This window comes from Rutilus rutilus (genome assembly GCF_951802725.1).
Source record: "Rutilus rutilus genome assembly, chromosome: 24".
Classification (NCBI taxonomy): Eukaryota; Metazoa; Chordata; class Actinopteri; order Cypriniformes; family Leuciscidae; genus Rutilus; species Rutilus rutilus.
The window spans coordinates 22,533,702-22,546,680 of NC_140228.1; the positions used below are offsets into that span (position 1 = coordinate 22,533,702).

Below are 12,979 nucleotides of genomic sequence, written 5' to 3' on the forward strand. Positions count from 1 at the left end.
AATGAGCTCAATGTTAAAATTGACCGGAGTTCTCCTTTAATGTTAACAAATTGAATCTTATTATAAACAGTTAGCAATTAAATGCTTTGAATTTTATTACTACTACTCATACTTGGGTTAGCAATTTGAACAAACTCCTAACCCTTAGCTTTTGGAGATATCTTGTCCTGTTTGTGCTCCAGAAATAATGCATCAAATTGTGCAGCTTGAGCAGCAGAGAAGGTGAGCTGTTACATGTCTAAGCAAACTAATTTATGATGTTGATCTGGCAGAATATTATAGATCTTGGGGGTGGGCTTGTGGGCTCAGATTTTTAGCTAGTAAACACCCACCCATAGTGAATTTTGCACAGGAAAGCACGCATTTCACTCAAATTGTCTTCAGTATGATCTTTAATACATTTGATTAACAATAACAAATACACTGAGGGGAACTTGATCTGAGGTCAATTTAAAAATGCACATTCTTATGATTTACAAATAGAAACTTACAAATATTTAAAAAAGGTTCAGTTGTCACAGTTAAGTTATGGACAACAACAAACCATTATTAATAGCAGGCTTCATCTTACCCCAGGCCTGGACTGGACCAAATAAACTGTTTATCATAGACTCTAACATGTGATTCGCTGTACTTTAATATCTGTATTATTTAGTTACACACACTGACTAATTTCCGATCAGCTGTCCATTTACAGTTTACTCTTAGAGAACGTCCCTCCTCTTCCAGCGCCTGAGCTGAATTTTGTTGCCCCAGGGACTGCTTCAGCTGGAATGACTGGCAGACCTTGGTCGAACTCATATTGCATGGCTTGGGTGAAGGAGGAGGAGTCAAAGACAGCGTGGAAGGCGGAGTTACGGTCGGCACGGAGACAGAGCTGCGGAAATGCGCTGACCTGTTCAGCAAGTTCAAGAGCCACTTGAAGTGCTAAAACAAACGCACACAAGACTGATTGTTAGATGTGAACATGTTGCCAAAATGGGTAACAGACAGACAGAGGTCAAAATTTCAGCAATAGACGTGACACCTCTGACCAAAAGTTTTGCTTTTATTTTTAGCTGACCTTAAAGTCACCAATAATTTTTTTTTTTTTTTGTTCAAAAAGCCGTTTCACTCGGATATACGTCACAATAGGGAAGATAATACGATCACAACTTCCGTCTCATGATGACTTCAATGTGTGACCTTGAGTGACCTCCATATCATCACTCATTTCCTTCTGATATGGACTCATGTTGTCCTTCTGTGTAGCAAATTAAAGTTCTGGCCTCTGTCCAGATCTCTTATGGAAAGTCCACTCGAGTGACTCTCACTTTGAAACTGAAGTGTTTACTTTGATGGTATCTCTAAACAGCTTTGAGCTCATCTCATCTAACCTGACTGTGACTGTGTGAATTGCGGTCACATTACATTAGTTTTATCTGCTGACATTCTCAAGGGAACTCTCCTGTGGATGAATGAAAGATGCAAACACACGCATAGTGGTCAGATAACAACACATAGTCAGTACAGCATCAAAAGATGCACTGACATGCTGTGGAAAAACAGATATAGTCTAAAAGAATCACATTTTTATAAACATATATGGCTTTCTTTCTTCTGTTGGTCATTAAAAGGACCAGCTAGGACTGCAACTGAAGTCTTTAAGAAGTGCTTAGGGCCATTGATAATCAGAAACCAGTTATCTACTACTGGCTAAATGACAGAGTCACACTTTGGGCCCTATCTTGCACCCAGCGCAATTGACTTTGTACACTGACGCATGTATCATTCCTATTTTGCACCCGCGCAAAGCGGACTTTTCCCTCCACAGAAGCACGTCGGTTAACTAGCAAATACACTTGCGCTCCCCGGGGCGGTTCAGCGCAAAGAGGAGGCGTGTTCTGGCGCAAACGTTCCCTCATGCTATTTTGCAGGTTTAGAAAACAATTCCGCCACAGACCAGGAAAAACCTAGTCTAAAGTCAGTGGCGCGTTGGGCATGTTATTCATGCTATTTTAAGGGCGCATGCTTGGCCATAATCAATGTAGCGTGTGCACAACGCGCATTACAATTTGATGCTCTCATCTACACAGAAGCAGCCGTTTTCATTTTTGCAAATCATACATTATTACTAGGAAAAATATTAGGTCTTGTAGGTTTTGATAAGCCTAGGGCTTCTACGTATCCCTTTACGAACAGTGTGATTATTAATTATGCAAAAAAAAAAAGGTTTTGTTTTTCTTGATTTTGTTTTATTTTTATTGATGGATATTTAATGTGTTGCTGTCTTTGGTTTAATTTATTTTTTAATTGTTCGAAAAATGAAGATTTCATTCATTTATTCATATGTTGTGTCCATGAAGATGTGAAAATAAAATAGGCATAAATCTAGCTTACACATTTAATCATACGCCCAAATTATTATACGCCTGTTTAACCGAAGCTAATTTGGGTGTGTTTGTTTCTCCATCCCCAATGTTACTTCTCTGTGTTTTACGGCCGTGACGAGGACGTCGGTCTCCTCGGCTGTGAACCGCTCCTGGCGCGCGCCTGGCAAGTCCGCCGTTATAATAGGAATCCGCTTAGAAAAAGCGCGCCTGCTCTTAAAGGGAATGTGAGATGTCGCTCTGATTGGTTTATTTCACGTTACGCCCAAACCACACCTATGAATAATGAAGCTACTTCAGACCAACCCCTTTTAGATTTGCGTTGGGCGCAAGAGTCATTTATCCCGCCGGGAAAATAGCAACAGCGCCGAGACCCGCCCACAAAGTTACTTGCGCTTTGCGCTTTGACACTTGCGTTTCAGATCGTTAAAATAGGGCCCTTTATGTCAAAGGTACACTTTGGACATTCTGTTATCTAAAAGTAATAAATAATAAAAGTAATTTTAGATAACACTCATTAAAGTATTGGTAGACTGTAGTAGACTGTTAGGTTAGTGTTAGGTGGACCATTGAAATAAAGTATTACAAACGGCAGCTCTGGCTCTACCTTCAGGTTTCAACCTGATTGGTCATGTGGCAAGCCAGAACACCTTTTAAACATTTTTTTTTCTAAGCAAGACACCATCAATGACATTTCTTCAACATGGTTAAAATCTATTCCAAGTGGTTTATGATATTCAATTGCCTCTGTAACGGACGCAGGCCAGTAAAAGTTGTGCGTGTAAACCTCACTCCCCTGGCCTCAAGAGGCACGTTAGCGACTGACGCAAGAGGCTGCGGTCTTTAGTGTCCTTGTTAGCGGGCCCGCCTCCCACGCCGGAGACCCCAGTTAGAACCCTGCTCGGAGCGGGTCGAGTAGGACCGATTACATTTGGTGCCGTGACCCGGATGGGAGTGAGGTTTAGGGGGGTGAATGTAACAGACCTAGGCTGTAAGAGCAGTGCGTGTAAACCTCACTCCCCTGGCCTCAAAAGGCGCACTAGCGGCTGTGGTCTTTAGCGTCTTGTTAGGGCGCCTGCCTCCCACGCCGGAGACCCCGGTTCAAATCCCACTCAGAGTGGGTAGAGTAGAACCGGATACACCTCATCATGCTAAAGCAAGTTTCAGGGTGTACTGTATGTGTACCTTGGCCATCGGGCACCACTCTGTTTGCCAGTCCAAACGTTAAAGCCTCTTGCGCCTTCACCGGTCGGCCTGTGAGAATGAGATCTAGAGCTCGAGAAAGACCAATCAGCTGTGGCAATCTCACAGTACCTCCATCAATCAATGGAACACCTGTGTGAGACAGATAAAAAGAGGCTTATAGACATAGGATCAACTGTAAAAAGTTTAATTTTGAACACACAAAGATATATGGTACTGTTTGAGGTCAGTTTTTTTCTTTTTTCTTTTTTTATAAAATAATACTTTTACTCACCAAGTAAATACATTAATAATGTTATGAAAGATTTATATTTAAAATAAGTGCTTCTATTTATCAAAGAATCCTGAAAAAAAATCTAAGTTTCACAAAAATATAAAGCAGCACAACTGATTTCAACATTGATAATAATAATAAATGTTTCTTGCGCAACAAACCAACATATTAAATTTATTTCTGAAGGATCATGTGACACTGAAGACTGGAGTAATTGTTGCTGAAAATTCAGCTTTGTCATCAGCAAAAAAAAAAAAAAAATTATAATATATATTTTAGATCAAATAAATGCCTAGGTGAGCATAAGTGTCACAAGTGTATGCAGGCAGACGAAGACACAGAAGAGTAAGGTTCCAACACAAAGTTTACTTATATAATCCAAACGGGTAGCCATCCAAACAGACAGAAGAGTTCACACACTTAAGTATAACAGTGACCGGACAAACTCAAAGGAAACAGACATTAACTAATATACACAAGATAATGAGGTAAACACAGCTAACCAAACTAATTGATGACAGTAACCATAGAAACTAACGAGTGGCGAAAATTGCAATGGCGCAGACCGAGGACCGATGGAGCTCAGCGACATCGCTGGTGCTGGAGACCCAGGCGATTCCGTGGTGAAGAGTGTTGGCGGTGGAGCCAGAGTACCCATGGATTGGGGTGGTGCCGGTGTGACTGAGGACAAAGGCAATCCCGAAGGGAAGAAGGAACCCGCTGCAGCTGTAGGGGAGGAGGGACGGAGCGCAGCAGACAGAAGTAGAGCAACGACTGACCAAGGGGGAACCGGTGGGACGAGGGAACCTGCTGCAGCCGCAAGGCCGAGGGTCTCTGGTGGAGCATAAAGTGGGAGGAGCCAAGGCAGAGCCATCAGGTCGATGGACTGAGATGGAGCGAAGTTATCCGAGGCAGGAGGAATTAGATGTTGGGTGGGCTTGGGTGAGAATCGATTCTTCCTCACTGAAGTCCATCAGCCAGTCCTCGGTTCCCGTTCCCTTGGCTGCTGGTGTCGCGGGCTGGTCAGACTTGCTAGGGGTTGCACTTCCGGGGTGATGGTGAGTGCTGTTCTCTTGTCCTCTGGCTCTGGCTCACTCACTCATAGCAGCGGGTGGTCCCTCAACGTCTGCAGGGGGCTCTCACAAATTCTTCACAGTCGAAGGTGGTAAACCTGGCTCTGGGTCTGGCTGTGCTTTGAATCGGGGCCAGATGCTTTTCAGACACCTAACGATGGCCTCCCTCCAGTTAAGTCCAGTGGTGTCTGGAAGGTCTATAGGGTGGTGAAAGTTCGCCCCAATCCAGAACAGGGTCTTTAGTGTCTCATCGTCGAGGGGGCAGGTGATGGCAAGACGTGCTCTTCTGAGCCACCTGGATGAACTGGGCGTTCCAGTCCAAATTTTGTGGTCCGGTCATCTGTCCCAGGTGTATGCAGGCAGGCAGACGAAGACACAGGGTGTGAAAACTAACAAGTGGTGAGAATCTAAACAAAGGGAAACCAGGAACTGAAGGATTACAAATTAAAAGTCCAAGAACAAAACAAACTGGACATAATGGTGACATCATGAGACGTCTTTCAAAAATATAAAAAAAAAACCCTCTTGAGCGATACCGTGTAAATTAGGTATGTACAATATATGTGTGGCCACATTAATTCTGAATTTAGCGAAATATTAGCTAGTGACATCAATTATTATGTTAATATTAGTAAAAATGTATTAACATTTTCACTAATATTAATATACAGTATATTTTCTAATGGATTTAAATCACTTTTGATATCAATATAAAATATACTACAGATATAATTTAGATATTTATATAAATCACAAATATTGATTAAGCTAAACTGGGGAAATGTGATGTCACAAAATTAATTCATATGTATGAGCTGTTTTATTTAAGCCCTTAAAATAAGATTTACATTAAGCTCTAAAGTCTGAGTTGACTTGTAGATTAGGGTTTTAGATTATTTTAGATTCGTTAAATATAGTAACAAAGTAAAGATCCGCACACCGAAGAGCTCCCATTTACATGATTTATTAATGTGTGACGTTTTGGGCCTTTCGCGGCCCTTCCTCAGACTAACAGGAAGTACAATACAGTTGCCCTTTTCTAGTCTCTGTGTCATGTGATTACACCACAATTTTTTTATAAATACATTCACATCCAATATTGCACCGTGCCCATGTATACACAAAACACTCATCAAGCAAAAATACATACAGGGAATAAATATACATATCAATATATCAATATATAAATATACACAAATAAACACGCATATGGGTTATTGCACATTGTCCGTGTAAAACTAACATTCATCAAAGAATGGACATATCAATTATTATACCATGTCCGTGTATCCACCATATATACATATAATCACATATCATATACATATTAACATCAAAACACGTTACAATCTTACTCTTATTGGCCCTCATTTATCATTCTTGCGTAGAAACGGGCGTACATATTGGCGTAAGATTATGCTTACACTCCTCTCATCGCCTGATTTATGAAGCTGTGCGTACCTTTGAAATCCAGGTGTACGCAATACCTGCGCTTGATAAATGCCGCGGCTGAAAACGTCATTAGAATAACACGCCCCTATATATTCAAGTCTCCGCTCCCCCCACGCCCTCATTTTACGCCATGGACACACGGAAGACGGCAAAGAAGAGAAACTTCTTTGAGAAAGAGAAAGCGAAACCAGGGAAGTGGAAAGAAACTAAATTGATTTCTAGATTTTTATTATTAATGACGCTTATTGTTATTTAGAAGAAGAATGTCGTTATTATGTGTATTATTATTATTATTATTATTATTATTATTATTATTATTATTTAAAAGAAGAAGAATATGTCATTTTTATTATTTTGTCAGTCTGAATTATTTTTTGGTCATTGAAAGCCTTTCATTACTAAACCCAGTCCGTGCACACCTGCCGGGCCTAACCCTGGCCTAACCATCGTTTCAAAGAATAGTACAACGGCGAGCGCGTCGAGTATTAAACGCCTCGTCCGTTTGGGGAGGTGCGCGCGCAGTCTGCGGAGACTCGCGCTGCGGAGCCAGGCGAAAGTATAAACAAGGCTTGAAACGTCAGGTAAAGCGCACAGGCTCGGAATACATATGCCTACAAATCAAATGCTTTGGTAAAGTCACACAAATTAAACATTGAAGTCAATGTTGCACAAAAATAAACACTGAAGTTTATAATTACTATGTTTTTTTTTTTGTTTTTTTTTACAGTGGGTCATAATAGATCATATCTTTTAGTTTGTCAGTGCGTTTTGTGGTGTTAGGAATTGTTTTTCTGCGCATTCCCGCACTCAAAACGTGCGTACACCACCTCCCGAGCTGGCGTAGGATTTGAGCGTGCCGTACGCCAACGTCCATATTGATAAATCTCAAAGTCACCGTGGTTTTGGGTGTACGCTGGAAATTTGGTGTACGCACTTTTGATAAATGAGGGCCAATGTGAGTGTATGAAATCACAAATCCGATACATATCTTTACCGTATTTAAATTAACAACATAATCAGGTCAAGTAAAAAGTAAAAAGGTGAACCATTTTATCCACTCTATAAGACAAGTTAGAGGCATCTGTTATTCTCTCAAAATTGCATCATTAGACAATGAGGACCAAATACTCAGTGAGATTATACCAGTCCATATTTATAAAATAAATAACTACATAAAGATAGAGAAATGTAGACAACAATAGAGAGTCTCAGAGCACCAGAAATACTACTCACATAACAAATTACCCTAAAAAAAGGTCTGATATCAAATTCTTCATTGAGGCCTCTAGGAGCTAAAGTATTTAACGTATATATCCAAAATAATTCTCTCTTTAAGAGTATGTTATCAACGTTACCCCCCCCTACGTAGACACTTAATAGTCTCTATTCCCACATATTTTAAACTAGATACATTGTATTTGGTATTCATGAAATGTACAGCAACAGGGCTAGATATAACACCATTTATGATAGCACTGCGATGTTCCGAGATCCTAGTTTTCAATGTCCTAGTGGTCTTGCCTATATATGATAATCCACAGGGGCATGTCAGCATATAAATCACATTGGTAGTAGAGCAAGAAATGACCTCTTTTATCCTATATTTGTTGCCATTATGTGGGTGATTAAATGTGTTGGTTTTATAAGTAAAATGACATTGTTGACATCTTCCACATGGGTAGTTCCCAGTAGGTAGCCTATGTTGTTCAGGAAATGAGGAGTTATTATAGAAGGTACGTCAGCTCGTACTAGTCTATTGCGTAGATCAGGTGGTTTTTTAAATACCACTCGAGGAGGATCTTGGAAACAAGATCTTAGTGTTGGATCCGTATTCAGAATGTGCCAATGTTGTTTAATGGCACCCTCTATAGCTTTAGCTACCGGTGAGTACTGGATGGCGCATACTATTCTCTTGTCATCCCTATTAATCTTTTTCTTTTTTAGACAATCCAACTGTGATAAATTCGCAAAGCGTGTTGATGCATCATTAATCCAAGATTCCTTATATCCCCTTTCTCCAAAGCGTTTTAAGATTTGTTAAATATTGCATGGATGTATAATAATATTAGCAATTGTATTGCTGTCTTCATATTACTACATGAAAATAAATATCTTGTAATAAGCATCAGTCAGAATATATATATATATATATATTCTGACTGATGCTTATTACAAGATATTTATTTTGGCCCTAACTACAGCCTAGTGTTTTATTCTGTCACATATTTATATAGCTGCGTTGAGACCAAATATCACTCAGTTGATCAGTGATGTTCTCTCTCACCGACAATGTTGTAGCTTCCTGCATTACATTTATTTCTGACTGATCTAACTCCCATTGCTTGTAGTAGTAGTAGTAGTAGTACTTTATTGGTCCCAGTTGGGAAATTAAAGTGCATTAGCATCAATACATGAAGACAGTAAAGTACTCGCAGTACACACAAAACATACAATACACATTTAATAAATAAACAAATAGCCATCATCTTGTTAGAAGTTTAAGAAGGACAAAAAAGAGTAAAATATAAAAACAGGTCAGACAATAAAAGCAATAATGAATATTTTATGTCTGATAATTAACTGCCTTAAGTACAGCTATACGATGACCTAATTCCTAGACCTCGGCACAGGATAGATGAGTTGTAAAGTCTCACAGCAGTAGGCATAAATGACCTCCTGTAGCGTTCTCTGTTGCACCGTGGCTGGATCAATCGGTTGCTGAATGTAAGGTATTGTTTGTGATGTTCAACAGCTTGGACATTATTCTCCTATCTGTAACAACCTCAAACATGTCCAGATCCACTCTAATGACAAAGCCCGCCTTCTTAAAAAGCTTATTCAGCCTTTTGGTATCTCCAGCTTTAATCCCAGTGCCTCATCACACTATGGCGTAAAACAAGTCACTAGCGATGACAGATTGATAGAACATGTGAAGCATCTTGCTACACACATTGAAGGACCTGACCTCAAGAAATAGAGTCCGCTCTGGCCCTTTTTATAGATCGTTCTGGTGTTTTTTGTCCAGTCAAGTTTGCCATCTATGTGGATCCCCAAATACCGATAGGAGTCCACTATCTCAACGTCTCTGCCGTGAATAGAAATAGGTGAGGGATGGTCTTTTTTCCTTCTAAAATCAATTGCCAATTATTTTGTTTTATTTACATTTATTTGTAGATGGTTCACTCCACACCACTTCACAAAATTGTTGACCAGAGCTCTATATTTCGTCTCTTGCCAGCCCTCAATGTAACCAACAGCTGAATCATCTGAAAACTTCTGGAGGTGGCATGACTTCGAGTTGTAATTGAAGTCTGAGGTATAGGGGGTGAATAGAAACAGAGACAAAACCGTTCCCTGAGGAGCACCCATGTTGCTCACCACCTGCTCAGACACACAGTTCTGCAGTCTCACAAACTATGGTCTGCCTGTGAGGTAGTCCGTGACCCAGGAGATTATGGAGGAGTCCACCTGCATAACATCCATTTTCCTTCCCAGTAATGCTGGTTGGATGGTGTTGAAGGCACTGGAGAAGTCAAAGAACATTATACTCACAGTGCTGCCAGCCCTGTCCAGATGTGAATAGACCCTCTGCAGCATGTAGATGATGGCATCGTCCACACCCACCTGAGGTTGGTAGGCAAACTGTGAGCCAGGACCAACCTCTCCATGGTCTTTATAATATGGGAAGTCAGTGCTACTGGTCTATAGTCGTTTAGAAGGGTGGGGCGCCGTTTCTTTGGTACTGGAACAAGGCAAGATGTTTTCCAGAGCACCGGAACTCTTTCCAGGCTAAGACTCAAGTTGAACAGGCGCTGGAGCACTCCACTCAGCTGGTCGGCACAGGCTCTTAAGACTCTGGGACAAATGCCATCAGGTCCTGCTGCCTTACCCTGGTGAAGTCTCCCCAGCTCCCTCTTAACCTGATCCTCTGTGATTGTCAATGTGGCCTGACGGTTGTCAGCAGTGAAGAGTGTCTGAGAGGGAAGCTGCTGGGGGAGTTGAAGGTGAAAATGATTGTTGTGGGTGGTCTCTATCGGTACAGTGGAGAAACTGTAGGGGGATGTGCATTGGAGAGCAGTCTGGGGCCCTATATCAAACCTGTTGAAGAACTGATTCAACTCGTTAGCCATCTCTAGGTACCCCTCCGTTGCAGTCCCTGGCTGTTTAAATTGTTGTGTCTCTGGCCATCCTGATTACTATTAGCAGAATTGTCTAGGGGTGCAGTTCCATCTATTCAGGACCTCTTTTGATCAGAAACACCATCAGCTCATCATGGATATGAAAAATGAAAAATGAAAATGTGCTTGACTGCCTTTTTGACCTTTTGGCAATATGAACTTATTTTTATTGGAATAATTTGTCAGGTATACACTCTCCAAACTTTCCGCAGTTCACAGCGCGCAAAACAAAAAGCTGTAAGCTGTCACCATGTATTGCCCTTGTTAACATACAACTGCCGGAACGCAAAATCTGACATTTTCCTGACCAGCATCCAGCAGGATCTGGCTCAAATTAATCACAGAGTGCTTATGTATTATGTGAATGATCATAATGCACACAGGCCATTGTTTTACCTTCACTTATTGACACACACCTACACACACACACAGGGGTCTTGAATACGTCTAATCGCCAGCAATCTCTCTACACAGAGACCTCTCTCTATCTCTGCCAATTCAAACTCGCATCATTACTAGCACATTCTAGAAAGGACATTTTCTCCCAAAATTATCAGCCCTATTGTAACGGGTTATTGAAATAATGCAGCTTTATTCATAGCGGCTTGAGAGGGTGAGAGATAATGAGTGGATACATCTGCTACCAATCACATGTCCTCCAGTCCAACACACTACACATCTGGCAGCCCGAGCTGAGGTAGGAGGGAGTTTTTGTCAGTGAGCACATCCTTCCATATTTCCTCTGCTCCTTTACCCCATTACTCAAGTCTGTCGTTCAGATAGTCAGTCCTCCATCTCTATTACACATCTGCGAACATGCAGCTGACATGACAGACATGATGAGGTGCATCTGTTTCAGAAGGTGAGTGTAGTCTAAAAAGCAGAGGCAGAATGTAGAATACATAAATGAAAGAACCCAAAATGTCACTAGATTGCTACTGTACACTTTCTACACTCGCTCATTAGCAATTATGTTCAACTTTGTTTCACCAGCAGTCACAGTCACTCAGTTAGCTCAATTAGCCACTATTCATAAAGAACAGTTGACGTCTGGTTTCTTTGTCATGATTTTGAGGTTGTAGAAAGAGCCAGGTCCATTAGAAATCTAGCGGAAATACAGCAAAGTGGACTTTGGAAAGCATAATTGGATCTGAAATTCTCATTAGTCAGTGGATGTCAATGTCAGAGCATTATCCAGCAAAAGTTTTAGTCGTAAGATACAGTGCACTTTCACAAACCTTGCATTGTTCCTCTATGTCCTTGCTCCATTTGAATCAATGCTTCCAAGTGACTATGACATACAAGATCAGAAAAACATTAATGTTTATGGGTCAGTGGGGCAGTACCCTCAAAGGTATATGTACCTTTTACCCCTACAACAGGGTGCATATTAATACCTCAAGAGTACATATTAGTACCATAACAAGTATAAACTGGGTATAGATGCTGCCTTTAAGGGTAAATAAGGAACAAAGGTGCACCCATGATGGTAGTGCCCCAGTGATATATTTTTGAAAATTTTGTTTTACAACAGGCATGTTTATATACACTATTTTCTTTTGTCAATCCAAATAAATCCAACCCAATTTCAGATTCTGAAATCTCTATGTACCCTAGACCAGTGCACATTCATTAAACATTAGCCCTGCTCACACCACCAGCGACACGCAGTGGCAAAACGTTTGGATCCCATTCATTTTCAATGGAGAGCTGGCGACTTCCGGTGACAGACAGTGACCGCTGATGACAGGATGTGGGCATGTCCAGTGACGAGACAAAGTTGAAAAATGTGTAACTTTATACAAATGAACAGCGACTTTTGGGAGTGACAGCCAATACAAGACACAGCTCACGTGAATCTTCGCCTCTATCTGAATTAATTGTGATATATATATAATGCCCTCTAAATCTATAAGTACCATATGTAAACATCACAGCACTGCACATGTGAGATTTTTGAATCCGATTGAGAAAGTTGTTAGATCCAAGGGTTTCCATGGCTTAAATTATTCTTGTTAAACAGATTAAGATCTACACCACCCATTTCAATCAGATCGGAATTAATTTAGGATCAAGCTCAATCGAGGGTGGCACGGTGAGCCAGGCTCTTTCTGTGTAGAGAATGTTCTCCATGTGTTGTCGTGGGTTTCATGGTGCTCTGGTTTCCCCCATTATCCAAAGACATGATAGGTGAATTAAAGACAGTAAATAGCCTGTAGGTATGGTTGAGATTGTGATACCCATGTCTGTGTGTGTTAGCCCTGTGATGGACTGGCCATCCATCCATGGTGGTTCTTGGGATAAGCATACCCCCAACACCAAACATAAAACTGTTTTTTTTATTTTTTATTAAGCTATCATCCAATTGACCTATCGGTAAGCCCCTCCCCTCGAACGCAGATGAGCCAATGGCAGTTGAGTATCAATTGC

The 12,979-nt window shown here is 40.9% G+C and overlaps 1 protein-coding gene across 2 annotated transcripts in view; it reads right to left on the minus strand.

The window, feature by feature from the left end:
- Window positions 1–376: 376 nt before the first annotated feature.
- The window catches only part of LOC311284039 (enoyl-CoA hydratase EchA19), a 31,480-nt gene continuing 18,877 nt past the window's right edge, over window positions 377–12,979 (minus strand). For both annotated transcript variants that reach the window (XM_084398861.1, XM_084398862.1), the window contains exons 5-6: window positions 3,555–3,704; window positions 377–927 (exon numbers count right to left, since the gene is read on the minus strand). In XM_084398861.1, coding sequence (XP_084254987.1) covers window positions 692–927; window positions 3,555–3,704 — 386 coding nt within the window. In that variant the 3' untranslated portion in view covers window positions 377–691. The remainder of the gene's footprint in view (window positions 928–3,554; window positions 3,705–12,979) is intronic.